Source organism: Anolis sagrei, chromosome 1, assembly GCF_037176765.1.
Source record: "Anolis sagrei isolate rAnoSag1 chromosome 1, rAnoSag1.mat, whole genome shotgun sequence".
Classification (NCBI taxonomy): domain Eukaryota; kingdom Metazoa; phylum Chordata; class Lepidosauria; order Squamata; family Dactyloidae; genus Anolis; species Anolis sagrei.
This window is the reverse complement of record NC_090021.1, coordinates 113,447,629-113,472,298: the sequence shown is the minus strand read 5'-3', so window position 1 is coordinate 113,472,298 and position 24,670 is coordinate 113,447,629. Positions and strand designations below refer to the sequence as shown.

The 24,670-nt window shown below is 41.5% G+C and overlaps 1 protein-coding gene across 1 annotated transcript in view; it reads right to left on the bottom strand.

The window, feature by feature from the left end:
• Window positions 1–21,328, bottom strand: part of COL9A1 (collagen type IX alpha 1 chain) — a 93,731-nt gene extending 72,403 nt beyond the window's left edge. Inside the window, exons 1-5 of the mRNA XM_067467960.1 lie at window positions 21,141–21,328; window positions 20,726–20,799; window positions 17,081–17,158; window positions 16,587–16,719; window positions 9,274–9,670 (exon numbers count right to left, since the gene is read on the bottom strand). Coding sequence (XP_067324061.1) covers window positions 9,274–9,670; window positions 16,587–16,719; window positions 17,081–17,158; window positions 20,726–20,799; window positions 21,141–21,154 — 696 coding nt within the window. The 5' untranslated portion in view covers window positions 21,155–21,328. The remainder of the gene's footprint in view (window positions 1–9,273; window positions 9,671–16,586; window positions 16,720–17,080; window positions 17,159–20,725; window positions 20,800–21,140) is intronic.
• Between the last annotated feature and the right edge of the window lie 3,342 nt (window positions 21,329–24,670).

Here is a 24,670-nt window from a genome sequence, read left to right as displayed (position 1 = left end):
TCATCATTTTTTGTCTCAAGCCTCTTATGGTCAATGTGCTTATGTTTTCATTTTCTCTGTATGTTCAAGCATTTCAAGATTTCAAGTCTTTAGTCTTTATTTGCTTCCCCAATATTACATTCCCTCCATATTACATTCCCTCCAATTGCACCAGCAATTTTTGGCAGAGAAGATTAAAGTCCTTGTAAGACTACAACTCTTATGATTCCATAGCACTGAGCCATGGCAATGAAAGTTGTGTCAAATTTCATTAATTCTACAGTGTAGATGCAGCCTATGTGATTTAAACAATTTGCATGTATTTATTTAAAATGCCTGAGATTGTCTTACTACCTCATCAGACAGCTGGCGGCAGGAGGTGGCAGCGCTCTGCTTCGTCATGGGGCGTGGGGACTGGCACTCCATGCCTCACATCACCCGGATCCATGGGAGGGTTATCAAATGGGGGAAGCACGAGTACTAGGGCTGGTCAATTCGTTTCGTTAATTCGTATTTCGTTAAAAAATTCGTTAATTTTTGAATTACGAAACGATTACAAAACATATTTTTAAACCTGGAAGTGTTTTTAAATATCGAAACGGCAGGCGCCAAAAATTTTTGTATTTCCGTCCATTTCGGAAATACGTAAGATGGCCGCCTGGCTTGCTGAGAGCTCTCCTCTCTCGGCGCCGGCTGAGCAAGAGAGAGGGCGAGCGAGAGGGCGAGCGGCGAGCGAGAGGGCGAGTGAGAGGGCGAGCGGCGAGCGAGAAGGCGAGGGCGAGCGGCGAGCGAGAGGGCGAGTGAGAGGGCGAGCGGCGAGCGAGAAGGCGAGTGAGAGGGCGAGCCGTGAGCGAGAGGGCGAGCTGCGAGCGAGAGGGCGAGGGCAAGGGCGAGCGGCGAGCGAGAGTGAGAGGGCGAGCGGCGAGCGAGAGGGCGAGCGGCGAGCGGCGAGCGAGAGGGCGAGTGAGAGTGAGTGCCTGCCTTCCCTCAATAATAATTTCTCCTCCCTATTCTACTAAATTAATAATTAAATTTAAAAAATATTTTAAAAATATTGAAAAAAAAAGGGCGCCATCTTTACAAAATGTTTTGTAAATATTTACGAAATTTCGTAAATACCGAACTTTTTTTTTTGGAAAATTTTGTAATTATTTTAAATATCGAAACAAAAAAACACCCCAATTACAAATCGATTTTAGAAACAAATTTTTGCGTTGTTACCCAGGCCTAACGAGTACATGTGATGCACGACGCTTCTCCCTACAGAGTTAATGACAACACAGGAAGCCTCTTCTGTTGTTGCAGCAGCAGCACGCCAGTTCCATCCTCCTTCACCCACGGAGCCAGCACAATGTCGTCTGATGGGAACCGGCCAGCTCCATGGGTGACCGGGGTTAGATAGATGTATGCCGCTGATTTTAGCCCCGTCACAGCTGACCTCCAGCTGGAGCGGTCAAGGGCCAGGGCTTACCAGTTTTGACTATGCCAGAGTTTTTAAAGTTGGCTTTGAGCCCATCTTTAAATCTCTTTTCCTGCCCGCCAACATTCCATTTTCAGTACATCAAACTCATAGGGAGAATATTCAAGTTTCCATATTTTGTCCATTCCATATTTTGTCCTATGCTCCAGAAATTCCATGAGACAGCAGTGGATCTCAATGCAAAACATGCACCCCTGCTTTGCAATTTCATAGATGGGCATGAAATGGGTTTCCAAAAGAGGGCTGCCTGGAAAGCACAAGAGGTTATGTATCTTCCTCTCTCCCTCTCTTCTTTTCACAGCATATAGATGCCACAGGACCTTGGGTTTCATATCAGTTCCCCACAGTGTCTGCACAGTTTTCATGAAGAGAGGAAAAGTAATGTTTGTCCCCCAGAGGAAACTGCCATCTGCAGTCTTCCTGCTCCCTTTCACCAAATGCTTCAGATACGAATGTCAAATGCTTTCTCCCATCATTTACATTTCCTATTCAGGGCGTTAGTGGGCTTCATTGGTTGTAATGCCACCTGGTGGGTATTTCTAATGGGTTCAAGGGTATCCAGATCTTATATTTCCGTAAATGAATAGGAGCTCTTGCCATGAGCTTCTTCCTTCTTTTTATGGAAAGAGCTTTATGATCTCCATGATGGAGATCGGCATTCACAAGTGAGCTAGTCAGTCTTTCATGAACAGATGCAGCATTTGAAACCATCGCTGTACTCATTCTGCAAGGGATATTATGTTGTTCTGATAAACTTAAAAGAACAAATAAGATGGGCTCTCTAGAAGAGAACGCTTTTTTAAAAAGGCAGAGTGGAGATAACAGAAAAGCTTGCCAGCTAGCATCCACGAGCATAGTCTTCAGAAGCTTGTGGCAAATAATTGCTATGGTCAACAAACCATTTCAGCCAAAGTACTTGGCTGCCTTCCAGTTTAGTCCCATTAAGACCATTTCATGTCTAAGATTAATCAAATTGCAATAACGCTAAAGCTGTTTCCTTGATCTGCAGGCAGACAAGACAAATATTAATGGAGCAGCAAAGCTTAGACAAGATAGACAACCTGACTGCATAGGACTAGAGGGTGATCAAGATGAAACAATGTCAGAGATGTAAATGAAGATTTATTGGTGATTAATGCAGGCAGCAGCTGTTTTGTTTTGTGGAGAGAAAAGCATACACACACTTATTGCTGGTGGGAGCTAGAATTCCTCACAACTGATAATGTACTAAGATGTCACCTCCTAATGTATTGTCAAAGGCTTTCATGGACAGAATCACTGAGTTGCTGTGAGTTTTCCAGGCTGTATGGCCATGTTCCAGAAACATTCTCTCCTGACATTTCATCTGCATCTATGGCAGGCATCCTCAGAGGTTGTGAAGTCTGTTGGAAACTGGGAAAATGGGGTTTATATATCTGTGGAATATCCAGGATGGGAGAAACAACTCTTGTCTGCTTGAGGCAAGTGTGGATGTTGCAATTGGCCACCCTGATTAGCATTTAATGGCCTAGCAGTTTCAAGGTGTGGCTTCTTTACTGCATGGGGAAATCCTTTGTTGAGAGGCAATTTGCTATCCCTTGATTATTTTTTGTCTGGAGTTTCCCTGTTCTTGAGTGTTGTTCTTTATTAAATTGCACTCCCAGGGCTCTTCCAGGCAGGCCTTAGATCCCAGGATCTGACCCAAGATTACGGTTTATCCCAGATTATCTGGCAGTGAGGACTCATATAATCAAGTTTAAAGCAGAAAACCTGGGATCAGATCCTGGGATATAGAGCCTGTCTTGAAGGGCCCTCGGACATGAATTTATATTATAATTATTATTTTTATATTGTGAATGCTTAAGAAAAGGGATCTCTGTCTTGCATAGAAGCAAGATTCTCTCTCACTTCTATAAACTTTAAGTGTGGAAAGACAGAAGGCTCTGTTGGAATAATTCTACCATATTTCTTAGCTAGCATGAAAGATGGGGGTGCTAATCGATTCTCAAAGAAAGCTACTGGTCTCATGTTCTTAGGAATGCTATGCCATGTTGATATGAACAACAAGCCTAACTGTCATGTTGTGTGCTAAGTATGAGGCAATTCTTTCCATGTTTAGTAACTGGGTTCTGCTTGAATACCCAGAAGATGTTCCCCTGACAAGAGGTGCATCTATATTGTAGAATTAATGCGGTTTGGCACGACTGTAACGGCCATGACTCAATGCTATGGAATTCTGGGAGTTGTTGTTTGATAAGACATTAGTAAATACCTTCTAAAACTAAAACTCCTGTTATTCCATTTAGCCATGGCAATTAGTGGTATCTAGCTGCATTATTCTACAGTATAAATGCACCTCGAGGGCTTACTAAGTAGTTCTTTCAGCTACAAGTAGAAACCAACTGAGACAGAGCTGACCACCTTTGTTACTGTTTATAGTTTCCTCCAATAGGTACCAAGAAGAATTGGGGGCTTCTTTACACCTATTCTTTTCAATTAGCAGGGACCAATATTTCATTTGCCCATTTCCGAAAGTTACCTGCCACATTGAACATATCTTGCAGTTCCCAGGGAGTTTGGGAAGGAGGTGGGCAATATGTGTAATTCCTGTTCTAATGCAAATTATCTTGAGGTGATTTAGTCTTGAAGGGCAATACAACTCCGTTAGTGTAACAAGAGATCTGTTTGAGTGGAGATGCAAATTGGGAAAAGTGGTTTGTTGATGTGGGTCAAGAAAACGGAGTTTTTGGACTTGTATTATGTGTGTTATATGGTGACTAATGTTTGAATGAACACTGAAGAAAATATTTAAAATATGGTACTGGAAGAGAGTTCTACAGATACCAGATACCATGGACTGCTATAAATTACATGGGCCTGAAAGCAAACCAAGCCTGAATGCTCACTAGAAGCCAATATTGACTAAACCGAGGTTGCTCTGCTTGGAATACACGATAAGACAGGCCCGTAGCCAGGATTTTGTTTCAGGGGAGGGGGCTGTTTTTTTTTTTCAGGGGGGGTTAAGATGATGGGATTCACTGGAAAAAATAATAATGCATACTAAAAGTGGAAGAGAAAGAACTGCTTTATAGGTGAATTCATTAGATAAAAAAGCCACAATCCTGGTTTTTCGAGACCTCAGTGGGGCAGCTGATGGCAGCTCTCAGAGGTTTCTCATTCATAGGGTCACCATAAGTCAAAGTCACCTTGATGGCCAATGACAATAACCAACTTCAAGATTTGCCACTACACTGCTCTTGAAGCATCACTCAATATCGCACTCTTAAGTACCAGGGTGATAAAGAATAAGGGTGTTTTTCAAATCACATTCAGTGAAGTGCTATCATCAGCTTAGATGAGTCATATATGAACTGCAAGAGTGGGCCTGCTCAATACAGATAGCTCAGAATTATTCCCATCCCCCCTTTACTTGATGAGGATCCTAATCCCACTAAAATAAATTAATCCTGTTACATGTAAAGAAGGATCTAGCTGAGTAAACTCAAACGCCTTACTGTCCATGCATTAATTGAAGTTAACAAACTAAAGGACATTTAGTTTGGGTCAAGACAACTTCCAATCATTTTTTCTAACTATATATTGATATAATTTTTTCTTAAATAATTTCAACCTTGGACATCGACTACCAAAGAGTTCCATAGCAGTCATTTTTAAATGCAGTCCTTCCAAGGGAATAGAAAATAATTGCCAGTAGTGACACAACAACCACACATGGTTGAATACTCGCTTGTAGCATTTATATCACACTTCTATATCAAGCTCAATCCATGTGATAGAAGGAAATTACTTTTCAGGATATATAGCTAAAACTCTGAGGGTGTGATGTGCTATGGACTATGCTAGCTCGCAGATTCTGAGAGCTGTAACTTTTCCAATGACTTATATAAACCCTAGGGTCCCTTGGTGGCGCAGTGGCTGCTGAACTTGCTGATCGAAAAGTTAAAGGTTCGAATCTGGGGAGCGGGGTGAACTCCCGCCATTAGCCCTAGCTTCTGCCAACCTAGCAGTTCAAAAACATGTAAATGTGAGTAGATCAATAGGTATCGCTTCTGCGGGAAGTTAATGGCACTCCATGCAGTCATGCCAGACACATGACCTAGAAGGTATCTATGGACAACGCTGGCTCTTCGACTTAAAAATGGAGATGAGCACCACCACCCCAGAGTTGGACATGACTAGACTTCAAGTCAGGGGAAACCTTTACCTTTACTATATAAACCCTACTCCTCTCTTCAAATAGTCTACTGCAATATGTCAGGACAGAAGCCAAAAGGGAGTATGTGCAGCAGAGATAGGACCAAAGGCTACTAACGTAATGTGTTCCTTCATGTGACTGATCATATAGAAGACAATGCCTAAAATGGGCTTCCATGTTCACTATTGTGTGGTAATCCACCTAACATACAAATCAGACTGGGAGTAATGGCATATTTTAAGCAATTCAACAAATGTAATGTATGAAATAGATCCCTTCTCAAGCATATCCTATACAAGCCTACTTTAGTACATTCTTCACTGTTTACTACCTTTATGGCAGATCCCAGTTAACCATTCTTTACTCTTCTTGCATATCTTCCCTGTTTTTAATAATAAGATTCATATCTTGCTAACACCTCTCAATCTATTGGTTTCCCAGCTTCATGGGAAGATCAATTGTTGGTTTTCTTGTTGTGTACCTTCAAGTCTTTTCTGGTTATGGTAACTATAAAACTAGTCAATGACTACTTGTTAAAATTAGTTCTGATTATGGTGATCATGAAACTAGTTAAGAACCAAACATTAATACATATGTGCACACACATACAAAAGAAAGTGTATTTGAAACAGAAATAGTGGTAGCTTATGTCTCCAAAGTCAGCAGGATGATTTGGTCTCTACCAGGTTTTAATCCAAACTCTAAAGGAACTACATAATTCTATAATTCTACAATTCCATGAAGCCAACAGCCATCTTTGAAAAACGAATTCAGGGTCAGAGTATACATTGTGCATAACACATCACTGGAGGCTGAAATCACATTAGTGTTCCAGAGATAAATTTTTTAGAGCCTCATCACACAGATGACCCCCCACCCGATGCCATTTCACAAGCCTCCATGCCTCCACTTCCGACCAGCCACGCTTCCCCCACCACATGTGGAAGCATCGTTGAAGTGGCATTGAAGTGTGCTGGCTCTATCATGTTAGGAGGGAAGCATCCTATGATGCTTCCACTCCAGTTGAGAGTGGGGCTTCAACAGGAATTCCAGCCGCATCGTGTGATGGGCATCATGCCCATCTATTGCTGGATTGTCCCTTTAGCATCTTGGATACTTAAAAAGGTAAGTGTGATGTGGTCCTTAGCCAGAGTTTCATCTCTAAGCAATCAGACCTGCAGACATGGTGTATTTTTCTCAGTGACCAACCACAAAAGAAATAATGTTAATTTGTAAGATATGGAAGTTGAGAAAAGCATCTCCTATGATAGTCAGACACTATTATTTCTCCTACTCTTCTTGTTCTTACTTTTCATGAAAGAAAACAACCTCCAACTCAAGTATGGAGTGAGGGGAAGCACAAAATTGCATGATATGCATAGCTGGCCCCTGGTGGTTTTAGCTAACTCTTTGTAGGGTCTTGTTGTACCTTCCATGGAAGGAAATCATGGTGCTTCCTCCAGAAGTTTTAAAAAACAAGTGAACTACATTGCAAAGGTAATGAAGATGGGGTAAACTAGTAATGATAATGATCAATTAAATAAAATACCCTTTCAGAGCCACAATTTAAACATGTCTGCACACATTTCCAGATACCTTAATTCCATAAAACTCTATTACATGGCATTATTAGAAAGCGGAATGTGTCTTTATCTTAGTGGGATTACACAATTATATATAAATCTGTCAAAGTGTGGCAGCTACAAATGATTTCCTGTCCATCATATAATGGTATTTCACACTTCCTTGAGACACTTCACACCAATCTTCAGCTGGGACAAAAATAAACCAGCTCATCATATAGTGTCACAGATGTGATTCCTGAAACCCTGCATTGTTGTCAGAAAGGCTCAGATGAAAGGATTTCAAACATTACCCTGAACAGAACGATGTCTTCATTCAGAGTAGTTATTGGATATTTTGGAATACCACAGCATGTATTCCAAAATAAATAGTGGTTCTAGTCTTCAAATGTTTCCATTTATATAAACAAGGAAGCAATGGTTGAATTTAAACTATAGCTTTCTAGAGGGAAGACTGTGGCTTCATCTACACTGCCACATAATGCAGATTAACTGCACTGAATTGCATTACGGGCAGTCCCCGAGATGATGATGATGATGATGATGATGATGATTATTATTATTATTATTATTTATACCTCACTTCATTTCTTCTGAAGGAGACTTAAAGAGTTACAAACATCCAACTTACAAACAACTCATAGTTAAGAACGGGGATGAGTCAATGAAATGAGAGAACTCTACCCTTCACAGAAGGGAAATTCACTCCTCCAAGGAGCTATCTTGGAGAAAAGGTGTCTCCACTGAGATTTTATGGCAAATCCTTGTTTCCACAACAAGCCATTTTTTTTTTCAAAATCCAATTATCACAGGGACAGAAAGTAAGGGAAAATCTGAAAGGGGGCACAGATAGCAAACTACAAGGGTGTTAACCCTTCCCTATGCTATCCAAAGACAGACAGATAAATAGATGGATGGCCAGACGGATAGATAAATATAAAGGTTTCCTCTTGACATTAATTCTAGTTGTGTCCAACTCTGGGGGGTGGTGCTCATCTCCATTTCTAAGCCGGTGTTGCCCAGAGCCGGCGTTGCCAAGAGACACCTCCAAGGTCATGTGACCGGCATGACTGCATGGAGCACCGTTACCTTCCAGCAGAAGCAGTACCTATTGATCTACTTACATTTGCATGTATTTGAACTGCTAGGTTGGCAGAAGCTGTGCCTAACAGCGGGAGCTTACCCCACTCCCCAGATTTGAACTGTGGACCTTTTGGTCAGCAAGTTCAGCAGCTCAGCAATTTAACCCACTGCACTACCAGAGGCTCCCTAGATATATGGATGGATGGATGTATGGGTAGATGATAGATAGATAGATAGATAGATAGATAGATAGATAGATAGATAGATAGGTTTGGCTGTAGTTACACTTTTAAAAATATAACTGTTCCGACTTACAAACAAATTGAACTTAAGAACCAACCTACACAACCTATATTGTTCATAATTTCGGGACTAACTATATGGCAAGTGTAGATTTACATAATGCAATTCAATGGCAGTGTAGATGAGGACCTGTGCCTTTTAGAAGGGAAATAAAACAAAAGAGAATAAATGCTGTTCTCAGTGGCCAGCTTGCATAAATCAGTAAGACCTTTTTATATCACTGACACCACAATTAATTTTGATATGCTGCTTAACAATAATACAGTTCAAAGACTGTCATGTTCCTCCCTACTTTGTAATGGTTTGATGATTTTTAATTAGGAGTTGTAATGAGTTGAAGTAAGACTTGTATTTAAATGTTCAGGAGATCCAGCATTCATTTTAGTCTAATTTTTTAAATAATCTCTTGGTTTCCAAATTGTTTTTTCCCCCATTCCTCTGAATACGTGCTTAGTTCTTATGTTTCCTCAACACATAATGCCAGTTATAATAAGGTGTCGCCATTGAACGCTTGTTCAAAGTTAATCATTTTCTCCCAACTAACATTCAAATCACAGACGCAATAACAAACTATATTATGACGTTTCCACCAACACCCCCAAAGTGTTCAAGTAATAATTTCTTTGAAAAAGTAAATATTCAAAACTTACCGGAACTGACATCTGAGGATTATTTCTCAGTTTCCCCAATGTAGTAAAGCCATCAACGCTGATCTTTCCTCTTGGTGTAATGCTTAAAGTTTGGATCAAAGTGCAGTCAATATAAAGAGTGATTGTGCTCCTTTCTATACCGACCATAACCTTATGCCATTGGGAATCAAATAGATATGGCAAGTCCAAAAATATTGCTGTCTGGAGAACTCCATCAGTTCCTTTATACGAATACTCAACAGATTTGGCTGGTCCATTAAACTTCAACCCAACTTGTTCATTTCCAGAAACATCCAGAACCTGCCAAACGCTCCAGTATTTCTGAAGTGTACTTCCAGCCATCCGAAAAGTTGTTAGAATGGAATATTCATCAGGTAATCCATTTGGATACAAAGATCTGTAGTGGGTGAAAATAAAGCAGACCTTGTTGCTACTGTTTCTCAGCTGGTTTGATGTAGCATGGGCACAAATTCTTAGTTAGGAGAGAAAATGGATGCTCACCCACTCAAGACACCATCAGCCTGCTAATAGTTTTGTCCCCATCAAAGACACTGACTCAGATTTTTTGTCAATTGCAGTAACGATGATGCAACAATATTTGCACTTTCTATGTCACAAACAACACAAGCCAAGGCCTTCAATTCAGTCAGTAAAGCAACCCTGAAACAGTGTTGACCGTTAACAGGCCTATTTAGAGACTTATGGTTTTTGTCTATTGATTACGCTATGTAACAAAATTTGAAAACTTTTCTGTTCCTGGTTTGAAGGTGTTATCTTCTGTTTAATTGTGCGGTAGTTATTTGTTATACTCCAGAAACTTTGTTTTTGTGGCTGCCAAAACTATGTTGAATCGATTGAGACTCGATGAAAACCTATAGCAAAATGTGCTGCGGGATGTCCTACAAAAACAAAGTTTTTGCAGTTTAATAAACGTTCCCCGTGTTTTTATGATAGAGCCAATTAGGAAATGACATTTATAACCCAGGAACAAAAATCATGTTACGTAGTGTTATATTATGTATCTGCTGCCTTTCTGCCAGAAAATGGCTCTCAAGATGGCTATCAATGATAAAATCAAATAAAAATACATTTAAATGACTGAAGATAAAAACATAATAAGAAACAGATTGAGTCACACACAGAGAGATAACCGCATATGTACTCTGTTCTCCTGGTTGGGAACCCCAAGTCAGGGACAAATGCAAGATACTCCACTTAGACAGAAAAATTAAATGCAAAGATACAGAATGGGGGGTGCGTGGCTCGATAGCAGTATGTGTGAAAAAGATCTTGGAGTCCTTGTGGTTAAACATGAGCCAACAATGTCATGCCAATGGAATTTTGGCCTGCACAAGTAAGAGTATAGTGGCTAGATCCAGGGAAGCCATGCTACCCTTCTGTTCCAACTTGGTCAGACCTCACCTGGAATGCAGATGTTGACAAGCTAGAATCTGCCCAGATGAGGGCAACTAAAATGATCAAGGGCCCGGAGAACAAGCATTATGAGGAGTGGCTTAAAGAGTTGTGCATGTTTAGCCTGCAGAAGAGATGACTGAGAGGAAACATGATGGCTATGTATCAATATGTGAAAGGAAGTCATAAGGGAGGAAGGAGCAAACTTGTTTTCTGCAGCCCTGGAGACTAGGACATGGAACAATGGCTTCAAACTATAGGAAAGGAGATTTCAACTGAACATGAGGAAGAACTTCTTGACTGTGAGAGCTGCTCAGCAGTGGAACTCTCTGCCCTGGAGTGTGGTGGAGGCTCCTTCTTTGGAGGCCTTTAAATAGAGGTTGAATGACCATCTGTCAGGGGTACTTTGAATGTGATTTTCCTGCTTCTTTGCAGGGGGTTGGACTAGATGGCCCACAAGGACTCTTCTGACTAAATAGTTCTATGATTCTGCAATTCTATGTAAGAGACTACCTGGTCAACTCTGACTTTCAGTAAGAGATAGCAACCAGGAGCATTTTTCCCAGTGGAGGAAAACACGAGACAAAGACTGCTTGACCCAAGGGCCAATTGTAGGAATAGTCCTGTAGTAAGTGTGTGAGTCTAGAATCATAGTATCGGAAGAGACCACAAGGGCCATCCAGTCCAACCCATAGCCTTGCTTTACCCTACAAATTGGGGCGTCTTCACATACCCTTTCCAGGATGAGGCAGTTGTACAGTCATTCTGCTCCCTAAACTCTGCATAGTTACATTTTCATGAGCTCCTCTCTCTAGAGCTTGTGTCCCTGAATCAGAGGAGACAGTCTTCTTCTTCTGCAATGAGAAAGGCTTTCCCTCAAGCTATGTCACAAATCAGCCTTTCATGAACCCTGTCACAATGGCCTTATCACACAGGACACAACTGGAAGTTAATCCTGGCAGGCTTCACACACTGAGCTGGTTGTGGGAAGAAGCTCTCGCTTTCATTTCTGAAGGAATCACACTTCATTCTACTGATTAATGAAACATCCTTCATGTTATATGCACTTTCTTCCTGAAAGAATGTGGAGGTGATAAAGAACCTGCTTTGTGTTATTTATTAGAAACAGGAAGACTTGCTGAAACAAAACAGATAATCCCCTGGGGGTTTTTATTAGTTTCTAAGGTTTCCTTGGAGATATGCAAATTGAAAACACTGGAGAATAATTGGAATTTTCTTCAACTTTTAAAGGAACCTTGCCAAACAATAGACAATGTGCAGATTGGCATGTCTGCAGTTGAGCACATATCTTTGTTACTCAGTAGAACATTTCTACTATGTGATGGCAAAGTGATCAGAGATGACATGCAATTAATTAGTCCAAGTAGTGCATGAGAAAACTATCAGTTAATTTTAAATAATACAATGTTGCCTACCTAGACGTTGAGTCTATTTGTGTTTTTTCTACTCTTGTGCAAATCCTGAGCCCTCGTGAAAATGGAAAGCCCACTGTATTTGCATTTGTTGCCTGTTGACTTATGGTGACTCATGGAATTTCAGAGTTTTCTTAGGCAAGGAATACTCAGAGGTGGTTTTGCCAATTCCTTCCTCTGAAATATAGCCCACAGCACTTGGTGTTTGTTGGCAACCTCCCATTCAGAGCTGATCTGGCTTAGCTTGTGAACTCAGACAGGATCTCATGCCTTTAGGATTTTTAGGCTCATTGTCTAATGCTTACACCAATGGAATTAAAGTGCCTACATTGACTTAATGTCACCAACCAGCTTGATGCTTTGAAATATCAACATTACCGAAGGACCATGATCCTTGCTCCGAACCAGAAAAAGATTTATGATGTTATGGTGGACAGGATACACTTCAACGGGATACAAAACCAAATCAGTTAAGCTCACATATAGTAGCAATAAAGTCTAAGTGTCCTGATGGCACCAGATCCTATCTGATCTTGGAAACATGGATCATCCTTTAGATGGGAGACCATTCATGAATGCCAGGTGTTGGCTATATGTCAGAAGAAGGAACTGGCAAAACTTCCTTTGAAACTTCCAATGAAATTCATGGGGAAGGTACATACAGGCACATAACTTTACACGGGAATAATTTCAGTGGTTCTTTCAGCACCAGCTTTGGTGAACAGCACTGTTGTGCCTCTCTATGGCCACCAGATGGGAGTCGGCGCAACGATTGGTTCTAAGCACTGGCTACACTCATTAAGAAGAAACACCGAGCCTTTTCGAGCATACTCAGACAAATTACAGGAACGCAAGCACATTTCCTGCATAATAGCTGGCTGCTGTTGCGCCCCAGACTAATATTAAAAGATAATTACATGCTTCATATACAAATGAATGATAATGTAGGGCAGTGAGGTACAACGGCTTTATTAGCAGGATTCTGGGAGAGCTGCATTACTCACAATCACGCTAGGCAAGCTATATAAAATAGGCTCCGGTATCATCTCAGGTGAGCAATTCACTAGCAGGCTGAACAACCACTTCTATTTTCTGTGCTCGGAATTGATGTCTATAAACATATAGTTTGCTTTGCCTCACTAAGCTACAGTGCTTCTGCCTATCTCCAGCAAACACAGTTTTCTTGTTGTGGCAGAAGGTTTTTAAAATTCCAGAATAGTTTACATTTATTAAATGAGAAAATATTCAGTTTGCCAGATCTCTATGCCTGGTCCAACTTCTGGTGGAAAATCAGGGTGCACATTCTCTGGTTTTGCTGGACTCCAGGCGAGAGAAAAAGACAGAGCGCAAATCTCCAGCTAAGCCAGTAGAGTTTAATTTATTTGCTGCCACAACTTGCAAAGACTCTCCAGCAGGTCTATATATTTATTTATTTTGTTTGCTTCCACCTTCCCTTGCACTCACCTATGTTCGGTTCTACAACCACTTAGGTTAGAATAAATGTTCCTTATCGCATCTTCCTAGGCAAAGGTGCATCCACACTGTAGAATTAATGCAGTTTGATGCCACTTTAACTGCCATGGCTCAAAGCTACAGAATCCTGAGATTTGTAGTTTAGTGAGACTCCAGGGCTCCTTGGCACAGGAGGCTAAAGACCTCATACAATTACAACCCCCGGGATTCCATAGCATTGAGCCGTTGCAGTTAAAGTGGTGTCAAACTGCATTAATTCTAAAGTGTAGATGAACCCTAAGCAAGAGGAAATAATCCCCTCATATCATCTTGCTCTTGGAACACCTTCTTCAGCTAAGTTTTCAAAACAGGAACTATGGTATGTGTGTGTGTGTGTGTGTGTGTGTGTGTGTGTGTGTGTGTGCGTGTGTTTGAATAACAAGCTTTGAGCAACCATGGGTGTTACTTGATGCAGAATGCTTAATGATACCACCAAGGGCTGTGAAGCCTGAATGATGAGGTATATTTAAGGGTACAGTGGGCTGGGGGCTGGGTCTAGGGCCTCCTGTGGATACCAAAAGCTGTGAATGCTCATATCCCATTATATAATAATTTCAAGCTGTGGGTGATATTCAGAATCCATGCATAATTAGGTCACTCACACTCCCCTTTGTACATGTTTTAATATTGGAGGATGTACTGAAAGCAGTGCTAAATTGAATAGCTTTGCTCCTTTTCTTGTGTTCTAGCTGTGGATGTAATGAATAAGCATGTCTGACGTCCTTCTGCTTTCTGGGATGTGGGACAAGATACCCACTACTTCCATTCCACATAGAGAAGATTATTAGGCTGTCTATTTTTTGTCTTCAGGTTGACTCCAACTTATAGACATCCCACAGCAGTGTTTTCTTAGCAAGATTTGTTCAGAGATGGTTTATCGTTGCCTTCCTATGAGGGTGACAGAATTTGAGTTGCTCAAGGTCACTCAATGGGTTTCCATGGGAATCTGAATCCTGGTTTCCAAGTATTTAGTCCAACACTCAAATCACTGCACTATACTCTTAATGCAATACTGACAACAGAATAGTATCACCCACCAGGACAGAAGGGTGGTGGACTAGGCTGTTGTAAGTTTTTCAGGCTGTATGGCCTTGTTCCAGAAGCATTCTCTCCTGATGTTTTGCCTGAATCTATGGTAGGCATCCCATCTCCACTGTATAATTAATACAGTTTGACTCCACTTTGCCATGGAATCATAGAGGCTGTAGTTATCTGCTGAAGAATGCTAGTGCCTCACCAAACTACAATATCCTTTATCCCATATGGCTGTGACATGGCAGCAGGCATGTAGCCAGGGGGGGGGGCGCTCAGGGGGCTTCATCCCCCCCCCCCGAAATTTTCATGGTGGTTCGTGAAAAGGCCTTATTGGTGCATTATTTAAACTGTTAAGTTTATTCATATCATGATCTCATCACCATGCTCAATATATCCCATATGCATGGGGGTATTAGGGTAATGATACAAAAGGTTTGCTAGGCTAGACCCTCTTTCACTCAGACTCAGCCCCCCCCCCCCCCGAAACCTCCCCTGAAACGAAATCCTGGCTACGGGCCTGCATGGCAGTTAAAGTGCTGTCAAACTGCACTAATTCTACAGTAGAGATGTAATCTATATGTTCACTCATCATTCAGCAATTGATTGAATGTGTCTATTCTACTTGGAACTGGCCAAAAGGAAATCAGCCCTACCCTCAACACTATGTTGAAACACGAGGCATGAGAAATAAGTGAGAAATGGCAAAGCTCCAAATACATCTCAGCTGCATATTATAGATCATACATGGGCAAAGGTTTTTGTTCTGGGGCCACATTGCGAGCCCTGACAGAAGGGCTGGACTGGGAACGGGGTCTAGGCCAGGAGGGTGAGGGGGTCGCAGGAGGAGGAGGGGCTTAGGGGTGGGGTAGGCCATGGAGGAGGCGGGGCTGGGACAGGGTGGGTCCAGGAGGGGTGGAGCTGGATGGGGCAGGGGTAGATCTGGAGGAGGTGGGGCTGGGACAGGGTGGGTCCAGGAGGGGTGGAGCTGGATGGGGCAGGGGTGGATCTGGAGGAGGTGGGGCTGGGACAGGGTGGGTCCAGGAGGGGTGGAGCTGGATGGGGCAGGGGTAGATCTGGAGGAGGTGGGGCTGGGACAGGGTGGGTCCAGGAGGGGTGGAGCTGGATGGGGCAGGGGTGGATCTGGAGGAGGTGGGGCTGGGACAGGGTGGGTCCAGGAGGGGTGGAGCTGGGTGGGGCAGGGGTGGATCTCCCTCAGGCTTTCCTCCAAACATAAGGATAGGGATGCTCACCCCATCCTTATGCTGGGAGGAGGGTGAGGCTTTGAGGTCACTTGGCCCGTGCCTGCCTCTCCCTTCTGCCAGCATCAGGACGGGACCTGATGCCAGGAGAAGGGAGGGTTAAGAAGCAAACAAGGTGGCTTTGGAACCACTTCACCCACTACTTGCTGCTCACTTCACCTGCTGCTTGCCAGCTTTTCCCAGCATCAGGATGGGGCCCCGCCTTGTCCTGACACCAGGAGAAGGGAGGCCGCGGGCAAAGTGGGTTTGGGGCCGTGTCACTCACCGCTTGTCCTTTGGCCTCGTTTTCTCTCAATATCAGGACAGGGCCTCTTGCCCTACGCCGGGAGGAGGGATCGAGCCAGGCATACAGTAACTGAGAGCACTGCATGCCTTCCTCCTTTGCCCTTTTGGCATAAGGATGTGGCAGGTCACTGCATCTTTATGTTCAGAGGGCAGGGGAAATTTTCAGAGCCGCACATAAGCGCCCGGAGGGCCATTTCCGACCCCTTGGGCCTTTGTTTGGTATCCACATAAACTAAATGACTTCATGTATTCAGAGGCCAAAGAGGTAATCCTTGGAACTGGGAATATATTTTAACTCTTCCAAAATGGTTTAAGTAAAAGACAGTTGTGCATTTAGACATGAATGTCAAAGTGATAATACAACAGCACATATTACCTTGTAGGAATCCTGAAGTCTACAGTTGTGCCTAATTTATAAGCCACTTGTAAATCTGTGGAACCCACCACACGCTGGATAATGCCCCTGGAAGCAGCTTTATCAAGCTGGAACTGTGAAATCAGGTCATATCCTATAAGAACAAACAGAAACATTTCAATTTAATGGAAAGACAAATAAGTAGCCAGATCAAGCAGCTAAATATTCTCCCTTAGGGCTCTCTTTCAATACATACTTTGTTCCTGTTCAAACTAATTTATCTTCTGTTTAAAATCTTTAAAAACAATGCACGCTTTCTTGCATTGTTTTATTTTTTTTAAAAAAAACCCTGTGAGTTAACTTACAGATCACGATCGACAAAAAGAACATAATTATTTTATTAAACAAACAGACATTACAAATAGCGTCTTTTTCAACCAGATGCGATTCCCACCAAAAGAAAGAATGAAAGACACAACCCTCTTTTAAAATCTTTGAAGTAAATGTATACTTGCCTGGCAGATCATCTTGGCCAATTCTGGTCACAGGACAAAGATCCGCATCCGTGCTGGAACTGAATGTTACCGGAAACCCTGTGCAGAACAGTACACACAGTTATCTCTGTCCACTATGTTTCTGGATTGTGTGCCAACCTTGAACCACCTCCTTGAAGATGAGCACCTCAAAAATAAATGGCATTTAATGGCAAGAAAGTGATTTTCAGGGTGTAAAAAAGACTCAGGAGCACAAATGGATTTTCAACAAATCCATTTTCAACAAATCCAGCTCTGCATCATATTCATATTGCCCCACTGGTGGTAGATGTGCTGTTAACTTTGTTGAGAAACAGAAGGCAGTAAAACGCATCAATTCTCCTTCTTTCCATTTCTAACAGGACTGGAATGAATATTCTAACATATCCTCCAAAAAGATAGAAAACCTGCCTATTGAATATTGAGAAACCATGATGAGAAGAATTTTTAGCTGATCATGTTTTATTGTGTCAGAAGTAACTTGAAAACATACTGCAAGTCACTTCTGGTGTGAGAGAATTGGTCATCTACAGAGACGTTGCCCAGGAGACACCTGGATATGTTACCATCCTTCTGAGAGACCTCTCTCAAACCCCTCAAGCTAGAGCTGACAGATGGGAGCTCACTCCATCTCACAGATTCAAATTGACAACCTTCAAGTCAACAACCCAACCTTCAAGTTAGCATCAGCAGTGCAGCCAGCACAAGGGTTTAATCCATTGCACCACTGTGACTCCAGTCAGCTGATTGAATAATTCACTTTATTGTTTTGTGAAAAAACCACATGTGGTCGTTTTGCACAGAAAACAACATTTTCTGTACAAGAAACAGCATTTTCCTTGTGATAAATAACATTTTAACATACAAATATTACTTCCTGCACGAAAGGTACTATTTTTCTGCATGGAAAAAAGCGCAATTTGCTTTGACTAGTGAAATGCATTACCCCATGTGTCCCTTTATGCAGATTGAATCCTAAACTGAAAATATCTTTGGAGAAATGCATGGTTTTTGCAAACTTGGAAAACTATGGTTTTCAAAGACTTTCTAACGGCAAGATTAAAAAATGCTCAAATCATTCATTGCTACCTTCAAGAAGAAACTTAGATCCCTTCCACACATTTGAATAAAATCCCACATTATCTACTTTGAACTTGAATATGTGGCAGTGTGGACACAAATAACCTAGCTCAAAGCAGATATTATGGGTTATATGACTGTGTGAAAGGGCCCAAAGTGAAGAATTACATCTTTAAACTTTCTGTCTTCCCAGACACAGGTTTGCAATATAAAGAGTGCCACAGTGTAGAGCTGATTGTGGTTTGGGCAGCCTCTAAAAATGTCTAGTTAGCTAAGTCAACAGTGGACCTAAACTTAATTCAAAATAAACAGGCATCAAGTCTACCCAAAGCTCAAGCAGCAGTTGGAAATCTATGCCCTTGGCTCCACTTCTCTTTCCTTTCATATTTCAGATGTCCCCACTCCTTCCTCTCCCATGTTTGATCGCACAACAAGCCCTGTACGGTGAGGGTAAGTGTGGGGTGGCATTACAACATGAAAGAAAGCTTCTTGCATGAACAAACAGCCATTTCACTGCCTGAAATAGCCACTCTTTTTACTAAGCTCCCAGTGTGAGCATGGAAGGAGGGGGAGAACCTCAACCCACTTACGTGCCATCAAAACCACTCCCTAAAGAACCAAAAAGGAAAATTAAATATTCGTTTGAGTTAGCTTTGGGCCTCCACTAAGCAATGTGTTGAGTCAAGCTGGAAAATGTCTCTAGAGAGTGGAAGAAAGACTTTTATAGTTTGAAAGGAGACAGTCTACAGAGAACTTCTTGTCTCTTCCAAGAACCAACATTTTACGGAGTCGCGTGTCCTAAGCCTAAACGATGAAATGTGTCTATTGCCTCTCCTTTCCTAAGACCTAAGCCTGCTATAGGTCTGGGGAACTTAATTTCCTATAGAAAATTCTTATCTACTATAATAATATTATAATTAATAACTTTATTTTTGTATCCCACCTCCATCTCCCCAGAGGGACTTGGGGCAGCTTACATGGGGACATGCCCTTTCAACATAGTTACTAAAATTCATAAAACAACATCATAACATCATAAAACAATATAAACAGCCACAACATCACATAGTATAAAACAACCATCAATCAAGCCACCCATGGCCTGAGTAGTAAACAGTTCCTGAGTTCGGGAAGGCTGGTTGGTGCAAATTAGTTGCCAGGACAGGACTGATGAGTAAAGTGCAGAGCCAGATGACAAGATTAGGAGTGGAGGGCAATAAGAAGTAGAGCACTATATCTCTAGTTAGGGAACACTCTTAGTAAAGTGCGAGGAGCTAGATTTTGGGTCATGGCTGGGAGCAAGTTTATCAGGGAAACTGTCCAATCAAAAGAACAGTGGAACATCCACGTTTTTAGATCTTTCCAAAAGGTGAACAGGGTGGGAGTAGGTCTAATCTCCTTGGGGAGAGAGTTCCAGAGCCGGGGGGCCACCACCAAGAAGGCCCTCTCTCTCGTTCCCAACAATCACACTTGTGACGCTTGTCCTATAGTTTCCTATAGATGTCAGATAACTCATTTATTTTATTGATATGTTGCATTTCTCCTGAAATAGGACCCAAGATAGTTCACAGAAAAATCAGTTAAAACAATGCATTGTCCAAGGGTTATGGTTTAAAATTTGATAAAACTAATGGCACAATTATATTAATAATGAGCTTAAATAAGCACTAAATACTTTAATTAAGCTTATCTCTGTTCTTTTCTTAGCATATTCAGAACTCTTCCTTAGGTTGTATTGTCAAAGGCTTTAATGGCCGGAATCACTCGGTTGTTGTAGGTTTTTTGGGCTGTATGGCCATGTTCTAGAAGTATTCTCTCCTGATGTTTCACCTGCATCTATGGCAGGCATCCTCACAACCTCTGAGAATCACCTCACAAGCTCTGAGGATGCCTGCCACAGATGCAAGTGAAACGTCAGGAGAGAATGCTTCTAGAACATGGCCATACAGTCCAAAAAACCTGCAACAACCAACTTCATAGGTTGCTCTGTATAATTCAAATCCATTCATATCCAGAAAAGATTAAACCAACCTTCCGCAAAGATTGTACCCAGGAAGAACTTTTGAAATTATGATCAGATCTCAGAGAACCTTACCATTATTATAGCTAAAGTTTTTTAAAAATCCACCATCTCTTGTGGAACTCCTCACAACCTCTTGAGGAACCTAGGGTTTTGGGGAACCCTAGTTGAGAAATCCTATATTAGGTGAGTAAAATGCATTACTCCATCTGTCCCAGAATCTCCAATTTCAGAAAAGTTATAGTTCTTTGCCCTTTCTTTCCCTCCCCATCCCACCCCTTATAGATAGATGGCATATAAACGAAAATAAAGTGCCAAATGTAAGCAGTAGTTTTCAAATGCCAATCATCAGCTGGCCCTGTTTTTCTGTAACATTGCTCCATTTTCAGTCTCTTTCTCATATCTTCATTCATCATGCACATGCAGTAACCTAATTCCTTGGCTTTAGGCTTTTACATATTGCTAAGTTTGTCAGAACTGTCTTGACTTTCAAAATCTTTAATAGGAGTAACAAAGAAGAGCCTTACTTGTCTGCTGTTGGAAAGTAGTTGATGTCAGGAACCCCAGAAAACAGCACATGCGACACAAAAATCGATACTGCCTGTAAGGAAAGAAAGACAGTTGAAATATGAGCGTACGCTGCCTAATTACAATGTCACCCACTTTCATCTCAGAGTCATGCATATTAAATATATAAATGTGTGACTTAAATCCTTGCTAGCACAGTTGGCAAGCAAAGCTCTTTCAGGTTTGCAACCTAGTGCAACAAATGTTGACATCTGAATAGTTGTCTCAAACATCTGTTCTTACATCCATTATCTGTCACAGGAAAGGGAAAATGAAATAGAAGGTTCGTTTGGGAAAGGCTACTTTAAATGTAATAAATCAATATTCCCCCATTTGAGGGTCTGGTCTCACTTAGAAATATACTTGATTGCTTACCAGTTGATCTTCATTTTCACACCCTATTCTGGGAGTTTTAGGCAACTGAATGAATGGTTTTTGTTAGCCTTAGGTTCCCATCCACAGTAGAGTGAGAGTGTCCCAGAACCAACGCTCTCTGCCCCTCAGTGGGCATCCATGGGGAAATGAAACTCAAACTGAGATGGTGTTTTAATACTTCTGAACAGACCTGGAGGTGGGCATTAAGCCGGCTTACGTCTCTTAGAGGGTATGTGAAGGAGGAATTTAGCTGGCATGTAAAAGGGAGGGAAGGAGGTGGATGAACTGTGGATATAAGTAGAAACTCTCTACTTAAACAATGTCCCCCTGTGAGTGAGATGGCAGCAAGGGGGTGGAGCAGCTTTGCAGGAGAGAAACATGAATTAGAGCCTGGAGGTGACCCAGTGAGGACGTGTGTATTTTGGCAACTCTACTAATCAGGGTAAGTTCAAAAGCTAATGGAAAAGGAACTTTTCATTTCTCACCAACTTCTTAATGAGGTAAGTCTCTTTCTGCAGCTGGCCATCCTGTTGTCAAATAATTCTCCTCAGCAAAACAAGCAATTTAGCTAAGGTTCACTGCCTAAGTAAAACATTTGCCAATGAATACACATTTTTCTAATTAAATTTTCTGCCCTGGTGGCTTAATCAGTCTCTTTAACAATTGTTTTAATTTAATTTATATATTTTAACCATGCAAAACTGCAGAGAAATATGCCAATATGGGTGAACAGAGAAAGGAAACCCAAATCAATACATCTTGCCAGACAGAGACATCTGGACAGCTTGGATCCAGAGAGGTTGGTCCATACTGTTGTTCCCATTTGCAGAGACAGCACACAGAGTGGAGCTTGGAATTTGCTACCCTATGAGATATGGTTGAGACATATATGCAAAACAAGCTGCTTCATACTGAGTAATAATTCAGTATGCTTCATCATACTTACTCCATTTGACTCACTAATGTCTACTCTGTCAGCCAGTGGTTCTCCAAATTAAGAAGAAAGGTCCTTCTCACTGATGTTACCTTAACTAGATATGACACTGGATTGTTTTCGCATTTTGAAAGCAATAGCATTGGAAGGTAAAGGTTGTAAATTATAAGTATTACTATAAGTCCTATTGTTGCAGACTTTAGCATTATGGCATCTCTACAGTTTTTGTGGTGGAGTTCAGAGTCCATAGAAGCTAAGTAAGTGTAGGCAGCTTCAACCTTAATTGCAATACTGAAAAAGTAACATCATTAAGCATTGAGAAACAAAGGACAGGCAGGTTGTATGCCCAATGCCTAGAAACCAAATGATATCAAGGTAAAAATATTTTGTGGCAGAACGAACACCAGAGTGCCACTGTGGTGTAGTGATTTGATATTAGACTATGATTTTGAGGGCTCAAGAGGGAGAAACGTAAAGGCAACAGGAGGGTGAGGAGGGATAATGACAAGAAATCTGCTTGTGTACAAATTTGTATATCTGCATCAGTGCTTACAAGTTCCAGTGCATCTCAGAGAGCCCCCCCCCCACCCCATTTAGCGTGTGGATTTCTAAAATCCACTACAAAAAAAAACATGTCAGGACATGGGGTGCATTTATTGGGACTGACAATTCTGTGTTTGGATTTGCTGTCAGGTATCATGATTTTTTTGCCTCACTTATTTGTCCCAGATTATGAGGTTGTCTGGAAGTGCCCTGAGAGATGAAGGTTCAAATCCATGATTAGCCATTGGGTAACTCTCTAAGCCAAAGAAAAAGCCAATGGTAAACCACATCTGAATAAATCTTGCCAAGAAGACCCAAGGAGCACTGTAAGTCAGAAGTGACCTGAAGGCATACATCAGCACAAAGAGAACAACGAGCAGCCAATCAATAGGAGACCAGAGTGGCACACTGATGTAGCCACAGACACAGTTAATCTGATCTGCAGAGTAGTGCTCTCTGATCAACTACCCAATACTTGATTCACCTATATAGAGAGCCCTCAATTTTCTCACCATCACAGTTGTGATGTAATGGCCCAGGATGATCAATGTGACATATAACAAACAAGCAACTAGAAAGTCAAAGTATTCCTAGAAGGAGCAAATAAACCACAGGGAAGATTTTTTTAAAAGCCATGCCACAATAGACCTGATTTTAGATTTGATTGCAAGCAACAGCAATGACCTGGCTAATGGAGTGGAAGTGGCAGGAACCTTAGGTGGGAATGACCTTGTTCTCCAGGAGTTTGTTATGCAATTGAAAGGGGAAGTCAAGAGTAATCGGACACACATTCTAGGCTTTAAGAAAGTCGATTTCAATACACTCAGAGGAATAATGGGTGTGATCCCATTATCAGGATTACTAAAAAAAAAAAAAGATTTTATGATGGATGGGAGTGCCATAAAAAAGAAGTATTAAAATCACAATGTAAAACAGTTCCAATGAGGTGGGGGATAGATGTTGTCTAAAGAAACCAGGATGGATGTTAAAAGAACTTCCAATCAAACTAAGATTTTAAATGGACATGTAAAAGAAATGGGAAATGGGGGTAATCACCAAAGAGAAATTCAAGTAAATAGTTAGCAGTCAAAAGGAAGGAAGTCAAAAGAGCTAAAGCATAAAATGAGCTCAGGCTTTCTTGAAGAGGTTAAAAATAATAAGGGGGATTGGTTATGACTGTAGCAAAACAAAGAACAAGGAAAAGCTAAGGGCACTGCACAGAGATAACAAAATGCACAGGACAGAGAAAACGCAGAACTACTCAACACTTTCTTTGCCTTGGTTTTCTCTCAAAAACAAAACAGTGTTCAGCCTGTGAAAAATTGAGCAAATAATTCTGTAGGGAAATGCAGCACAGGATAGATAAACAGGAATACCTGGCTACTCTAAATGAATTCAAGCCTCCAGGGTCAGATGAACTACATCTAAGGGCATGAAAAGAACTGGCAGAAGTAACTTTAGAACCATTCACAACCATCTTGGAGAATTCATGGAAAACATAAGTCTGGGGGAGGGCAAATGTTGTTCTTGTCTTCAAAATACAGGGAGAAGACCCAAACAATTACCACCCAATCAGTTAAACACTAATACCAGGAAAGATTTTAGAGCAGATCCATAACAGTGTGTAAGTACTTAGAAAGAAATGCCATGCTAATGAAAAATCAAAATGGTTTTCTCAAAAGCATGTCACACCAGACTAATCTTATCTCTTTTATAGAGTTGCAAGCTTAGTAGACCTGAGGATGGTGTGGGTGTAGCATATCTTGATTTCAGTAAAATCTTTGACAAGGTTTTCCATGATATTCTTGCAAACAAGCTACTAAAATGTGGGCTAGACAATGCTATTGTTAGCTGGGTTTGCAGTCGGTTGACTTATTGAACCCAAAAAGAAAATAGGTTTGTGGGGCACCACAGGGTTCTTTCTTGGGCCTAACGCACAGATATGGGATGGGTGACACATGACTTGAAAAAGTACATGTGAAAAGGATCTAGAACATCAGAAGGACTCAGTCCATGACATCAACAAGGGCCCATTCCCTGGATCTTAGGTTTT